The following is a 15,779-nucleotide window of genomic DNA, read 5'->3' as shown; positions in this document are numbered from 1 at the left end:
GCGAAAAACAGAAGACGAAAAGTCCCGAAGTGGACACTTTACTATCCCATGATGCCACAGGAGAGGACTTGTGATGTGACATGATCATACTATATAGAACATCCTTTCTCAGTGACATCCACATGTAGCATCTGCTATACTGTACACGATTTCAGACGCATCATATGTAAATGATCTCTGCTCCGCCCCCTCTCAGGTATGAGGGCCTATCACTGCGCTACAGCCTGACGCTAGGCTCCGCCCACTCTCCAGCCGCGGTCATGAAGAAGCTGCTGTCCGTCCTCAGTCTCAAGTGTACCAACATCTTTCTGGACCTGCGGGTGAGACACCTTCTGTTCTGGTGACACTGAAACGCTGAAATCTCATTGGCCTACAATCGGTAAGCTCCGCCCCCTTAGTTACTGTTGCAACCTTGACGAGTTGCCAGACAGCTGTCAGTGTGAACCCTGTCCCAAGATGTTTTTATACGTTTTGGAGGCAGAAGGACCGTCGAGGAGCATTAAAGTGGGACTTAAATATGCCATGGAGAGGTCGTGTATAACATATTTAAAAACAAATATGGTGGGTAACAAGAAGCGAGTGTTTACAGAATGCAAGCGGGAGAAGCTCATGTTACACTCGTCACGATCGCAGAAAAACAACATCCAATATTTAGGTTTGTACGTATGCATGGACTCACTGATTTGAATTGTAGCGTAATATGACAACCAGAAAATGAACGTTTTCGTTTATATTGGGATTGAATCCTCAGGGAAGGGGAGGGGCTTACCATTTTGCAGGGAGTTTGATGGGCAGGCGATCTGACCAATCATAATCCGCCATCCGCCGAATCCGCCATTTTTGTCCGACAAAACCGTTAGTAGATCATCGTTTGAGGATTTGAGTGCTGACGTCTTTCCGTGGCTAAAACAACGTCCCTTCTGATGTTCATCCATGTTTATTTGATGCTGTATGTGAACTTGAAGGAAGATGATCGGTTCACGAGTGGCTTTAACTGAGCGGTATGTCACGACACATTAAAGAGACGCGAAACGCTATTTATTGTTTTAATTTATTTTAAAAATTACCGAATTTCATTATAAATGTGTCAGTGTGTTGTCAGTCTCTCTGCTTTGCGATGTGTGTTTTACTGCATGAGAGAGGCGTGGCTTGTCGGACATATCAACAGTAACTACAGGGGGCGGGTCTCTGCGAATGTCAATTCCGCATATTAAACACCAGATAGGTTCTGATTGGCTGTGATTTTCATAGAGTGCAGCATTAGTTCGTTTTCTCCATAGTGGAATTGATGCATGTAAATACACACACACTTCTGGACCCAACGCCGCTAAAAAAAGGAGTGTTTTGATCATTTAAGAACTGAAAAATGTATAATGTGACAGTCTGACTCTGGTTAATATTGATCTGTGGTGTTAGAGGAGTGTGTGTGTGTGATCTTTTCCCCAGATGAACTCAGTGGAAGCCGTTTACAGGAGCTCGTATAAGCTGATCCTTCTGCAGGCGCTCAGGTACACAACTGAAGATGTGTCCTTTATTCATCAGGGGTGAATCAAATTGATCAAAAGTGATGGGAAAGACATTTATAATGATACAAAAGATTCTGTTTCAAATAAATGCTGAACTTTCTATTCATCAAAGGTTCATGGAAATAAAATGCATCCGTTTGCACACAAATATGAGCTGTTTTCAACATAGATAATAATCATAAATGTGTGTTGATCATCAGATCCTCATATTAGAGTGATTTCTGGAGGATCATGTGACACTGAAGACTGGAGTAATGATGATAAATTCAGGAATAAATGACACTTTACTGGATATTCACATAGAGAACAGATGATTTACACTGGAGTAATATTTAACAGTTTTACCGTATTTCTCATCAGTTGTTGAAGCTGCTCTGTCTTGGTGGCGAAAGTTTAACAAGAACATATATCTGCAAAACTGTGTGTGAATCTTTAGTGGGTGAATGATTGTGTGAGCATTAAACTGCAGAACACGACACACAATAACCATCAGCCCAGCGAGTGTGAGAGCAGAATGAACGACGTGTGTGTGTGTGTGTGTGTGTGTTTGCAGGTTTCATGCGTGTGTGAAGAGTTTGCCTTTGGGTCAGAATGTGGAGACAAACCCGTCCTTCTTCCTGAAGATGATCTGGACGATGGCTCGAGCCATGAATAAACTCATCAGACACACAAACACAGGCAAGAGCGCTAGTGACATTAGCGTTAGCATGAAACAGGAGTTACGCTAGTCAGAGTTATGACTTTTTAAAACGAAGTCCTGGAAAAGCCTTGAAAACGGCCCTATTTACGAAGAGGTGCTTACTATATATGAAATATTATTTATTTGAAAAAACACGTATACAGTATTTTCAGGCAAAATACCCATCAGACCTTTTCTCCATATAGAGTACACCAGCATTATAATACAAAATATTATTTATTGAGCAATAATAGCCATTAAGAACTTGTGTATTTAATGTATATTATTAAATATGTAGCATTTTGTATTCCATATCTGTAATTTAAGTTTAGAAAATACTAAAGATATTGTTCGATAAGTGCCATGTCTGAAAGTCCTGGAGTTTTGTTTTACAGCTCCTCTAGTGTGTGTGTGTGTGTGTGTCTCGTATATCGAGTGAAACGCTTCTGGAACTAGACCAGATGTGGGCGGGGCTTGATTGTGCCTGTGGGGTGTTGATTGGCTGGTTGTGGTTTCCCATTGGCTGATGTGGTGTGAGTGACAGGTTTCCCCGTTGTCGTCCTCAGGTCTGGTTCTGGGCTCGCAGGACGGAGGAGGCGTTCTCCAGTACGAGGCCGTTCAGATGTTGTTCTGTGTGGCGTTTGAGGTCGTGTTCACGCACAACCGAGGGGTTTATCGTAGACTGCTTCCTCCTCTACGCAAACGTACGTCTAACTCCTAAACCTGCTGCTTAGTGTGGAATGAGGACACTGTTGCATTATGGGTGCTGAAGCAGTCCTGGAGATACTATTCTAGACTAGAATTTATTCATTTATAAATTTATTAATTTATTATTATTTTTTTTAAATTTGACTAAATAGTATTTTTTTAAACGTAATATCCAATTACTTTTTATTCATTTATTTCAGTAAGAAATGTTGGCAAATGATATACACTTAACAAAATTATAAGGATTTTTTTTCAGACCCCCAATACGGTAAAACTGCACGTTTTAGAGTTGTGGACAGCCTAAGGCACACCCGTGAGAGATATTAATAGTATTTATATATATTTTTTTTATTATTTATTAATATCGATTAAAATATGTAGTTTTTATTAATATTGAAATATCTTTTTATGAATTATTTTTTGTTATGTGCTTTTTTTTATATCACTATTTTAGGTTTATCTTATTTTACTTTTTCACTTTAGTATTTATTTTGAACTTACAAAAATGTAACAATTTGATTGTTTTAATTGCATCTTATGCATATTTTAGTTAATTGCCTCGGGAACATTTTTCAGTTTTTCATCTAAAACATTTATATTTTATTTCAACTTGATCTTAGTTAACAAAAATGTTTCTAACGGTTGTAGTTTTAGTTGACGATAATAGCCTGGCGTGATTTCAACTTCATGTTCAATAGCCATATTCCTGCAAAAGACACAAACAGGCCTGACTCCACCAATCAGAGACGCCGCCGCTACAGTCGAAACATCAGAGGTTTTAGAGTCTCTTCACACTCCTAAATCACTCATTATGTTTGTTAATGTGTATTTGCTTTTATGCAATGGAAAATTCTTCCAGAAACTTGGACTGCTGGGAAAGTGTTCTTTCGTAACGTTAGCGTTTGTAGATGATAGCCAATGATTTGCTGTCAGGTGTTTTATTAGTGTGTGTGTCCTCAGGACGGAGGCATCTTAAGCGTTTGCTCCACGGCATCAGACTGGCTCGTGTTCGTCAGGCCTCGACTCCCAGAATCCCTCAGGACTTCACAAGCATCCGTGCGTAGAGCGTGAAGGCGACGCCGTGCTGAACGCTACACACACCTGATCTGTGTGTCCATGCGGACGGCTCGTCGCTAACCCCAGCGAGAGATAAGAGCGCTCATGTTTGCATCTGTTTGTGCTTTAAAATGTATATTTCAATACAAAAAAATGAAACCAGCGATTTATATTCAGGTTTTCCTGCAGAACACACTCATTATTTAGTTTAATATGATCATGTGTTCATCTATAGCAGTGATTACAGTCCGTTCACACGTTTAATGTGTGTTTCACCCATTTGACTCTTGAATCAGTGAAAACTCAACAGGTTTAAGAAGAAATGCACGGTTTATATAAGCTCATAAAACATGGATTGACAGGTCCCATTATTATATTGTGTTTTGCTCATAATTGTGATGTAATCTCCCAGTTGCGCGATGATCTTTGAAACGTCTTCATGGAAATGTAAACGAGCTTCCGCACATGATGAGCCTGTTTTATACGGCTGTAAACTGGTCTCTGGTTACTGACTGACCGCTGTGGGCGAGAGCGTGACGGAGACGTAGAAACTCACTGACAGCTGTGTGTGTGTGTGTGTGTGTGTGTGACCAGATGCGGGAGTGTGTGATGGTGTTTGTCATCGGTAAAACATTGATCACACTACAATCTCAAACTCACTCTGTTCATCACAAGCATTTATACAATTATACATGATCGCATATATGTAGCACGATTTATACACTATTATATATATAAACACACACACACACACGTGTATATATACACATGTGCATTATATATATGTGTGTGTGTGTGTGTGTATACACTTATAAATTGAAACGTACTTGTAGCAACATTTATTAAATATATGTAAACGCACATATAAATGTATACATATATATATATACAGTGTGTGTATATATATATGTATACATTTATATATATATATATATATCACATCTAATGTTTGTGTAGACATACATATAAATAAAATTTTAAAACACTTAAAAAATCACTTATTAAAAGCAATTAAATCACTGTTTTGAATTTTGTAAAGATGATATTTACACCTCAGAAATCTTGCGTTTCATATTCTCAGTATCATTCAGCATGCACTGATACGCCAAAATGAGTCTATGTGGATATGATACGCACTATAAACCACTTGGCTAGGATTAGTGTGTGTCATATGCATGTAAAAACTCATGTTGACGTGTGAATTGCAGGAGATCGGTCTTCTACAGCACTTTATAGGTCTGGATGCGCCCGTCGGCTGTGAAGGCCGGGTTGCTGTGCGGGTTCTGGTTCTTGTTCTGGTGGCTGTACGGGTTCGAGTAACTGTTTCCCGCCTGGGATCCGGTCTGTCGTCTGATGAGTCGGTACACGGCCACGACCGGGATGGAGAGCACAGGAACCGAGCTCAGCAACACACACACCGCAAACACCCCGTCCGAGTACGGCTTCACCTCCGGCTCCGGGAACTTATCCTGCGGGTCGGGTTACAGGGACACATTCATTCTAGTGCTGTGTTCATTTTTATTTTAAATTCATTTTATATTTGCATTTTTATGATTTTAAATTTTTTGTTTTTTTATTTTATTAATTTTAGGTTTATATGTAAGTATTTAGCATTTTAAGATCATTAAATTGACTTTTATTTTGATTTAATTTTCACCATTTAATTTGTTTTTTATTTTAAATATTCAATTTAATTTCATTTGTATGTTTATTTTGTGTTTTAAAATATTTTTGCATTTTATGCTTTATTTAAAAAAAATACAAGTTGAATTTTATAATAAAATTTTAGTATGTTTTGTATTTTAAAATAATTCAAATAATATTATAATATTTTATTAATAATAAAATAATTTTACAATTATTAATTTAAATTTTATATTTATGATTAATTGAAGTATTTAGCATTGTAAAAACAATTATTTTGCCGTTTTATTTTAGCATTTAGCAATTTAAGAAAATTAAATTAGCTTTTTTATGATTTAATTTTATTAATTTACATTTTTTTATTTATTGGTAAGTTTTGTTTTTTTCTATTTTTAAGATTTTAATTTAATATTCTGTTTTTTTTTTTCATTTTATATTTGTAATATAGTTTTAGAAAGTTTTTTTTTTGTAATTTTGTGTATTCATTTAATGTTTATTGTTTTAACTAGTTTATTAAGAGCCACCCAGCCCAAAGTCCACCTCGACCCGGTGACCCGTTTAGCATCTTCTCTCGTGATCGCGGATGGCGGTTCTGTGGTCACTCACATACTGCGGGTTCCAGGCGGGGTAGGTGGGGTGTGTCTGGACCTGCACTGCGACGTAGGCCACCAGCACCACCAGCAGCATCACGGGGCTGATGAACATCCAGCACGCGCGCCAGTACAGGTTCGGCCGCCGTCCCGTCATGAACTCGATGTCATCGCTGAAGCTGGAACACAAACCGTCACACACATCTGATACTGAAACCAGGAGCTTAAATATTCAGATTCGTTCATATTTCAAGAATTTGTTTTAATAAGTTCTCATTTAAAAAAAAAAAAAATCATGGTTCTCTGATGTCAAATTTGTGATTGTGAATGTCAGTATTGACACACACTCTCCTCAAACAGTGGATTAATCCGCGCTGAGGCACAACTCGCGTAAAGTTGATAATTCCGCGAATGAGACGGAGACAAAGAGGAAAAACTGCGGAGTGCAGCTTTAATGTATTTTATTTTAAAATGTTTTCATATTTGTATGTTTTTATCCAAACCCTGCTTTTGCTAACTGTTAAAAAAAAATCTTGTTTATCTATTTTTAAAACCACCAACCTTTTCCTTCGACCTCTTTTTAATGATTTTCATTGACGGCAATGCTGTCTTTTAAACTGAACTGGAGAATTATCCTACCGCTTCATCCCGTAGAAGCACACGACGCCGATGATCTCGAAGAAGGCGATGATGAGGAGCGGGACGGATCCCACGTAACTGTTGAAGATCTCCAGCCAGTAGTTCCCGGATCCCAGCGTGAAGATCAACGCCACCAGGAAGCTCAGCGCACAGATCAGACCTGCATTAGCATAGCATTATAGAGACGGTTCACTAACCAGCGCCAATGAGTCCATGATTTACTCTCCCTTGAGTCATCCTAGGTGTGTATGATGACATTCTTCTCTCAGACGAACACAATCAGTGTTATATTAACAAATGGCTCTTCCAAGCTTTATAATGGCAGTGGATGGTTACATTTCTTTGAAAGTCCATCAAAGTGCATCTATCCATCATAAACGTGCATTTTACTGCCATTATAAAGAAATCACTCTGAAGCGCCAGGACATGTTTAATATAACTCTGATTGTGTTCTGATTGAGAGAAGAATGTCATACACACCTAGAACGGCTTGAGTGCGAGTAAATCATGTTTTTTTCGATTAGTTTAGCGCTGTGGGGAACCGGAGTCGTCGTCATGGCAGCACGTGTTGTTTAGAGCTGGTGGTCATCATAGATATATACACTAGACTTCACCTGGGGGTTCTAAGCATGCGTCAAAACCGCCGCCATCTTGGAACAGGGGTTTTGTCATAGGAAGTAGCTAGGTAACGTTGCTATCTCTGCCTTTACTTCGAATTCATTGATGGTGGCGGACTTTTGTGCAGCGTATGATGTTCACGGATGAAATCTGAACTAGGAAGAATGTTTTAAAAAAGTAATTATATATGTATACTGTATACCTACCTCCTTTATGTTGTGTTATGTTTCTTTTTTTTATTTTTATATGTAATTCTAATGTTCTTTAATTTCATTGATAAGAATGTTAACCTTAATGTTTTATATTGTATGATGCGTTGGAATAATTTGGAAAATTAAAAAAAAAAAAAAAAAAAGAATGTTTTAAAAAAAAAATTAAAAAAAATTTCTTTCTGGAATCAATGATAAATACATGTCTGACCGTTGGAACAAACAAAAAACAAAAAACAAGAAAAATCGCATTCATGATGATTTATGGTGATTTTATTTGCGTTAGACCTGTCTACTACATTGACGCTGATGCATTAAAGTGGAGGGGCTCCCCTGTTTCAAGATGGCGGCTCTATTGACGCATTCGTTCCAATGAACTGCCGTATCCAAGGTGAGGTCTAGTGTATATGATATGTCTATGGGTGGTCATTAGCATACGGCCCGTGTCTCGGGTGTGTACCTGTGAAGATCTCTTTGGGCATCCACTTGGGCATCATGTGCAGGTCGAGCAGAGGCGTCAGGACCCCCTCCAGGTTCCCGAACATGGAGGACAGGCCGAGGCTGAAGAGCATGACGAAGAAGAGCACGGCCCACACCTGCGAACCCGGCATCTCGATCACTGCCTCCGTGAACACGATGAACGCCAGACCCGTTCCTGAAGCACTCTGGGTAACACAGAGAACGTCTCGGTCACGCCATACACACTAGCGTTCAACACTTACTGGTTAATATACTAGTGTTTAACAGTTACTAGTTAATATACTAGCGTTCAACACTTTTAGTTAATAGGCTAATATACTAGTGTTGAACAGTTACTAGTTAATATACTAGTGTTTAACAGTATATACTAGTTAATATACTAGTGTTTAACAGTATATACTAGCGTTCAACACTTACTAGTTAATATACTAGCGTTTAACAGTTACTAGTTAATATACTAGCATTCAACACTTACTACTTAATAGTGTTTAACAGTTACTAGTTAATATACTAGCGTTCAACACTTACTAGTTAATATACTAGTGTTTAACAGTATACTAGTTAATATACTAGTGTTTAACAGTATACTAGTTAATATACTAGCGTTCAAAACTTACTAGTTAATAATATACTAGTGTTTAACACTTACTAGTTAATATACTAGTGTTTAACAGTTACTAGTTACAACACTAGCGTTCAACACTTACTAGTGTTTAACAGTATACTATTTAGTTATATCAGTTAAACTAGTGTTTAACAGTATACTAGTTAATATACTAGTGTTTAACACTTACTAGTTAATAATATACTAGTGTTTAACACTTACTAGTTAATATAATAGTGTTTAACGGATACTAGTAACAACACTAGCGTTCAACACTTACTAGTTACAACACTAGCGTTCAACACTTACTAGTTAATATACTATAAATTACACTCTACTGTATATTCACATAGAAAACAGACATTTCCATTATAATAATATTTAACAATTTTGACTGTTTTTAATCTTCTGAGCAGACGAGTCGACCTTGTGACCCCAGCTGTACCTGATCCAGGAAGTTCTTGAGGACACAGTGTTTCAGGCTGAGGCCGGACACTTTCTCCGGGTCGCTGGAGTTCAGAAACATCAGCCAGTTGTCGTAGTTCTCCGCCGTGATGTTTTTCTCCTCGATGTCGAAGGCGTTGGTCAGATCCAGGATGTTCCTGCGAACACAACACACTCAGACCCCGCAGTCGTGTAAACACTCATGGGTGTGTGTGAAGGCAGTGTGTGTGTCGTCACCCGTTGATGCAGGTGTTGAAGTTGCTCGTGGCCTTGAAGCCCAGGATGGCGAATATGGGGATGGAAGCGTAGAGAGACGTGGCGCTGTTAATGCATCCCACAAACACAGCGTCTCGCTCACAGTCATTCCTGCGGAAACACACGCAGCCACCTCTTATATACTGGATATGGATTATTCATCTTTCATTTTCATAATCATGCTTTTAAAGGTGCAGTCTGTAAGAATGACTAGTGGTCGAGATCGGTACTGCAGTCCAAATTTAAAATATCAGAGATCGTTGTTTCCCCGCCTCCACAGACTCGACGAGCGCAATGGACAATGAAAGGAGACTTCCACACTGTAAGTTGATGAGTTCGTTGATTTATCCTCGCTTCAATATTCTCTCGTTCGTAGAGATTTCCAGATTGATATCGAGGCTTTTTAGGTTGTGTGGAATCTGCGATTTCTGAGACCCAGTTTGTTTGCTGGTTTCACATCAACTGGCACATTTTTATATTTTACAATCGTTTGTATTTTTATGATTTAATTTACGCTTTGGTGTTTTATTTTGACTTGTTTTTATTTACATTTTTATTTATTTAAGCTAAAGGATTAGTTCACTTTTGAAAAAACTTTTGCTGATAATTTACTCGCCCCCAAGATGTCCATGTCTTTCTTTCCTCGGTCGAAAAGAAATTAAGGTTTTTGATGAAAACATTCCACGATTTTTCTCCATATAATGGACTTCAATGGGGACCAAACGGTCCGAGGTCCAAAAGACAGTTAATAACCGTTTCAGATGCAGCTTCAAATGTCTTTAAACGACACCAGACGATGAGTAAGGGTCTTATCATGCGAAACGATCGCTTATTTCAAAACTTATTCCAAAAATGTAACTTTTCTAAGGACAAATGCTAGCCTTGCTCTATTCTGTGAGGCGCGTTTGTAACGTCACGTAATACGTAATTACGTTCAAAAGGTCACGGGCGACGTAGCCGGAAGTACAGAATCAAAATCGTCCGACTTTGTTGTTTTACCTTTTAATTAATTTTTTTGTAAACGGCGTTTGAGTTAGTTTTCACGTTCAACCTGTGTTCTAAACACTGATTCTGTACTTCTGGCTACGTCGCCCGTGACCTTTTGAACGTAATTACGTATTACGTGACATTACAAACGCGCCTCACAGAATAGAGCAAGGCTAGCATTTGTCCTTAGAAAAGTTACATTTTTGGAATAAGTTTTGAAATAACCTTTTTTTTGTTTTGAAACTGTTATATACCGTCTTTTGGACCTTGGACCGTTTGGTTCCCATTGAAGTCCATTATATGGAGAAAATCCTGGAATGTTTTCATCAAAAACCTAAATTTCTTTTCGACTGAGGAAAGAAAGACATGGACATCTTGGATGACACGGGGGTGAGTAAATTATCAGCAAAAGTTTTTTCAAAAGTGAACTACTCCTTTAAGATAACATTATAATAATCAGCAGGGTGATGAATCAAAAATCTTTGGAATTCTCAAAAATTCTGTAATAGAATCGATATTTTTTCCCGCCCTTCAGACGGTGTGTGTCGTACTTCTTGGGGTTGTAGCTGGAGAATGCGATGAGTCCCCCGAAGGCCAGAGACAGAGAGAAGAAGATCTGTGTAGCGGCGTCCAGCCACACCTGAGGATCAGTCAACAGCGTCCACTGAGGAGACAAGATCACACACACACACACACACACACACAGTCAGATTTATCAGACAGATCACACTCCTGCTGCTGTGTGTGTGAGACTCACGTCTGGTGTGAACAGGTAGAGGAGCCCGTCGGTGGCCCCTGGCAGTGTGAGGGCCCGCACCAGAAAGATGGTGAGCACGAGGTACGGGAAGGTCGCGGTCACGTACACAGCCTACACAAACACACACATTAACCATCAACACGACCCTCTGAGAACAAACACACGCACTAGCCGCGTTTCCTTTACAGATTCGCGCAAAACTTTTGCAATATTTTATAAATGGCGATAAAAAAGTACTGCAAAATGACAGCGTTTCAGCATTTAACCGTTGTTCTGTGACTAAGTCAAGTTTGAGGGGTAATGTAAAGGCAGCTTGCGATGAGGTCCGGCACCTTCCCGATGGTCTCGATGCCCCGTATGAAGCAGATGTAGACGATGCTCCAGGCCGAGGCGAGGCACAGCACCAGCCACCACTGAAGAGAGCCGCTCTGCTCCAGGCCCGGAGAGATGTTCAGGGTCTGCCGGTACCAGTAGTAGTTCGCCGGTGTGCTGATCACACACTCCTCCACGTAACCTGCGAGACACACACACACACACACACACATCATGTGTTACAGTATTCACTCAATCATTTCAATTTTCATATATTTGTATACATTTATATTTTTGTTTGTTTATTTTTAATGTTTATTATTTACTTTCTGTAGATGTTTATTTGATGTATTTTCAATGTATCTATACAATAAAAATAGAATGAATAAAATGATAAACACATTGAAAACCCATTAAAAGTAAATGATTGTGCATTAAAAATAGAATAAATACATTTACTTTTTATTTAAATTCCTTTTATGTATTTGCAATATATTTATAACTCATTCTATTTGTATTGATTAATGTTTATTTATAATGTATTTATTTTAATTTTTGTTTTTGTTTATTCATGTTTATTTATTTGGATGTGTATTACTTTGTTTATATTTATTTGATTTATTTCCATTGTATTTATTATTTTATTTGTTTTTAATGTTTATTTATTTGATTTATTTGCAATGTATTTATCATTTTATTGATTTTGTTTCTATTTATGTTTTTGTTTTTTTCAGTGTATTTATATTTTTATTTACTTATTTATTTTCAATGTATTTATGCTTTCATTTATTTGTATTTATTGTTTATTTTAATGTATTTATATTTTTGTTTATTTTATTTTTTAACATATATTTATTTACTTGTTGTTTATATTTATTTGATGCATTTTCAATGAATTTATAATTTAGTTGTGTTTATTTGGAAAGTTTATGTTCAATGTATTTATTTTTTATTGGTTTATTTTAATGCATTATTTATTTTTATTGATTTATATTTATAAATATGTATACTATTTTTAATGTATTTATATTTGTATGTATTATGGAATTTTATGCATTTATATATATATATATATATATATATATATATATATATTACTTTTTTTTTTATTGTGGTGTGAAATATTATATTCTTGACAGGCATGTATTTATTTTACTCCTATATTATAGGCTATATTACTCCTATTTTATTTAATCTTGTTCTTAATTACTTCCGGAGCATCCACTGCTTCATAGTTTTCACAGTAATGAGTGTGTATGAGTGTGCTTGTGGGCCTGTACCCGTGTTGTTGTCGTTGACGGGACACTGACTCCAGGGCAGCGGCTCCTCGAACGAGTGGAAGAAGTACCACAGAACCCAGGCCAGAATCGTGTTATAGAACAAGCCCACGAGGAAGGAGAGGATCATCGACGCCACACCTGCCGTTTACACTCTCATAACTCAATAGTGCCTTTATGAACTCATAAAGCGTTTAAGACACAGTGACACTCTCAAGAAGACATTAAACATTTGCTCATGGAAAATCACAGACTGTGAAAAAAAGAACATAGACGATCAGAAGTGTGCATTAATCAAAGTCCCCCTGTTGTCAATCATCGTATCCCTTAAAACTCATCTTTGAATGATCACCAAAATTACATATTTTGACATTTTTCTTAAATACTTAAAGGTCCCGAATTATGCCTCTTTTCACAAGATGTAAAATAAATCTCTGATGTCCCCAGAAATGTGTACGTGAAGTTTCAGCTAAAAATACCCAACGGATCAGTTTTTTACAGCATCATTTTTGGGGCTCAGAAAAAGGCGCTGTTTGAGTGTGTGCCCTTTAAATGCAAATGAGCTGCTGCCCCCGGCACAGGGGGCGGAGCTTCACGAGCTCGCGCTCAGTCTCTTTTTTTTTTATTTTTTATATATGCTCGCGCTCAGTCTCTCAGGACAATTTTACCTCAGGAATGACGATAATATCAGAAACTCTCAGTAACGGTGTTCATTTCCAGTCGGACAGTAATGCCTACAGAGTCAGAGTGCTGTATAGAGATGGAACAGGTATTGTTTACTACTTTAATTACGGTTATTATCACGTATTTGTCCTCTGACTGCTTGTATGTATTGTTTATTAATAGCCTAGAAGTCTGCTGTTTCGGACCAGGTCCGAATGATGATCAAACATATACTGATGAGTTTAATTAAGTTTATTGTACATCACACAAAAGATGAAGCGTCAGTTTTACTTCAGAAAATCACTGTAAGAGCTGAGTAAGTTATATTGAGGAAGTTGACGGAGCATTCCTGTGGGCGGACCGGACGTTAGTCAAAAAACTGTTAAACTGACGTCAATAAAGAAGGAAGTAGAGTGATGTAGTCCAAACAGGCCGTTCGATGTAGGCTACTTCTGTTAAATAAAATATCTTGACATTGAACTTTGAGCTTTATAATTTTACAGATATTATTTATACTCTGACAACAACATTACACACTAACTAACGTTTGAAACATGGGATCACGAAGAACGGGACCTTTAATTTCTTAAAAATTCTTCATGCCTTAAAATAGCTTGAATCCAACTCTACAATGTAAAAAATATATACTTTTTGTTGGTTTATCTTAAAAAAGTAAGTTACCTGGAATTTTTGGTTGAATAAATAGAAACAATAAATATCATGCTATCTGAATCACATTAATGAATTAAGTTGATCTGACAAAAGATAAATGCACAGATGTTTCCCAGCTCACCCAGTCCGCCCAGTAGAGGAGAGATGGAGTGCCAGACGCCGATGCTGCCCTTCCTCAGACTCTGTCCGATCGCCAGCTCCAGATACAGCAGAGGGAGACCCTCGAACACCAGCGCGATCAGGTACGGGATCAGGAACGCACCTCACACACACACACACACACACACAACCTTCAGATGTGGGCACTTTTCTCCTCCTGTTGTCTGATAAATCTGCACGAGTGCTAATGTAGAACACTGATTAACTCGGTACAGTCTTACATATAAAGCTTCGTTAAAAAAATCGGTTTTGCTTCCTCAAAGAACCTTTTCTATAGTGTGAAGGACATTTTAATAATCTAACAACTATGTCGAGCCTCCCTCGCAATGGAAAAAAAAATCATCTATTTTATTATTTTCAGGAAGGAAATGTAATTGCTTTCAACAATATTTTAAAGTGATTTTTTAACGCTTTACCGAATGGTTTAATTCATTAGTAACTGCATTCGTTAGCAGACCTTACAACAAAGCAAGACGACATTTAGCTATTAATCTTAATGTTAATTTCAGCTTGTACGAAGATAATTTTAATGTCAAGAGGATCTGTTTAGTAACATGAAGAAATGCTGTAGCCTAAATAAATACATTTCTCGTGTTGGTTAATGAGACCTTATCGTGAAGTCACGCACAACTTTTAAACAATTTTAAATTCTTCGATTTAATCTTTAATCAAGTCAAGCACAAACATCTAAACATTCTGAAATCAAGATGCATATACAGGTGAAACTCAAAAAATCAGAATATGCTGCAAAAGTTCATTGATTTCAGTAATTCAACTTAAAAGGTGAAACTAATATATTATACAGACTCATTACAAGCAAAGTTAGATATTTTTAAGCCTTAATCATCACAATTATAACAAATAGAGGCTTGAAATATCTCACTTTGCATGTAATGACTCTAGATAATATATTAGTTTCACCTTTTAAGTTGATTTACTGAAATAAATGCACGATATTCAGATTTTTCGACTTTCACCTATACATTAGAAGCAAATTATTTCTTGATTATTGAAAAACTGATCAAAATGAAGTGAGTTTGTGCTTAAAAGAAGAACGAATCTCTGCCAATCTGGTAAAAATAATCTTAATTCAAAAGGAAAACAAAATTATGATTTTTCTCAGTCAATTTTTTTGCTTCTAATGTAAATGTGTCTCGATTTCAGAATGTTTTTATATACTAACATTGTTTTTTATCTGTCAAAACAAACAGGAGACGGACGTCGGCTATAGAAGTGAATCTAAAAGCATTATTCTGGTTTATCCTCATGAGATCGGCAGTAAAGCACCTCCTCCGTAGATCTGGCAGAGGTACGGGAACCTCCACACGTTCCCGAGGCCCACGGCGAACCCAACGCAGGTCAGCAGGTACTGGACCTTGTTGTCCCATTTGGGCCGTTCCTGAGCGCTGGAGGCTTCGCTGGTGGTGTCCATCCTGACGGCGTGCGTGTGTGTGTGTGTGTGTGTGTGTGTGTGTGTGTGTGTGATGGGTGGGTTATGTA

The 15,779-nt window shown here is 37.6% G+C and overlaps 2 protein-coding genes and 1 long non-coding RNA gene across 5 annotated transcripts in view; 2 read left to right on the top strand and 1 right to left on the bottom strand.

The window, feature by feature from the left end:
- The window catches only part of tert (telomerase reverse transcriptase), a 14,517-nt gene extending 9,437 nt beyond the window's left edge, over positions 1-5,080 (top strand). Inside the window, exons 12-16 of one of the 2 annotated variants that reach the window (XM_039665950.2) lie at positions 197-320; positions 1,447-1,508; positions 2,080-2,204; positions 2,772-2,909; positions 3,874-5,080. In XM_039665950.2, coding sequence (XP_039521884.2) covers positions 197-320; positions 1,447-1,508; positions 2,080-2,204; positions 2,772-2,909; positions 3,874-3,977 — 553 coding nt within the window. In that variant the 3' untranslated portion in view covers positions 3,978-5,080. Of the gene's footprint in view, positions 1-196; positions 321-1,446; positions 1,509-2,079; positions 2,205-2,771; positions 2,910-3,611 lie in introns of both variants that reach the window. The other variant, XM_089122667.1, reaches the window with a different exon arrangement.
- slc6a18 (solute carrier family 6 member 18) lies at positions 4,620-15,758 on the bottom strand. 2 transcript variants are annotated; one of them, XM_039665953.2, is made up of 12 exons: positions 15,567-15,755; positions 14,242-14,382; positions 12,789-12,926; positions 11,529-11,710; positions 11,197-11,307; positions 10,991-11,103; positions 9,435-9,563; positions 9,199-9,355; positions 8,130-8,334; positions 6,843-7,002; positions 6,220-6,382; positions 4,620-5,438 (listed from the first exon to the last, which is right to left on the bottom strand). In XM_039665953.2, the coding sequence occupies exons 1-12, from the start codon at positions 15,709-15,711 to the stop codon at positions 5,190-5,192; spliced, it is 1,893 nt and encodes a 630-aa protein (XP_039521887.2). In that variant the 5' UTR covers positions 15,712-15,755; the 3' UTR covers positions 4,620-5,189. The 2 variants fall into 2 exon arrangements, with proteins under 2 accessions (XP_039521887.2, XP_088978794.1); XM_089122668.1 differs by lacking the exons at positions 4,620-5,438; positions 6,220-6,382 and having other exon boundaries at positions 6,839-7,002; positions 15,567-15,758.
- On the top strand, positions 9,557-11,383 carry LOC148970849 (uncharacterized). Its single transcript, XR_016147226.1, has 2 exons — positions 9,557-9,774; positions 10,975-11,383. It is a non-coding gene; the product is annotated as an uncharacterized LOC148970849 (long non-coding RNA).
- Positions 15,759-15,779: the final 21 nt, after the last annotated feature.

The sequence above is a fragment of the Pimephales promelas genome, chromosome 18, assembly GCF_988280905.1.
Source record: "Pimephales promelas chromosome 18, fPimPro1.hap1.1, whole genome shotgun sequence".
Lineage (NCBI taxonomy): Eukaryota > Metazoa > Chordata > Actinopteri > Cypriniformes > Leuciscidae > Pimephales > Pimephales promelas.
Note: the sequence above shows the minus strand (reverse complement) of the source record. Positions and strands in the feature narration are given on the sequence as shown.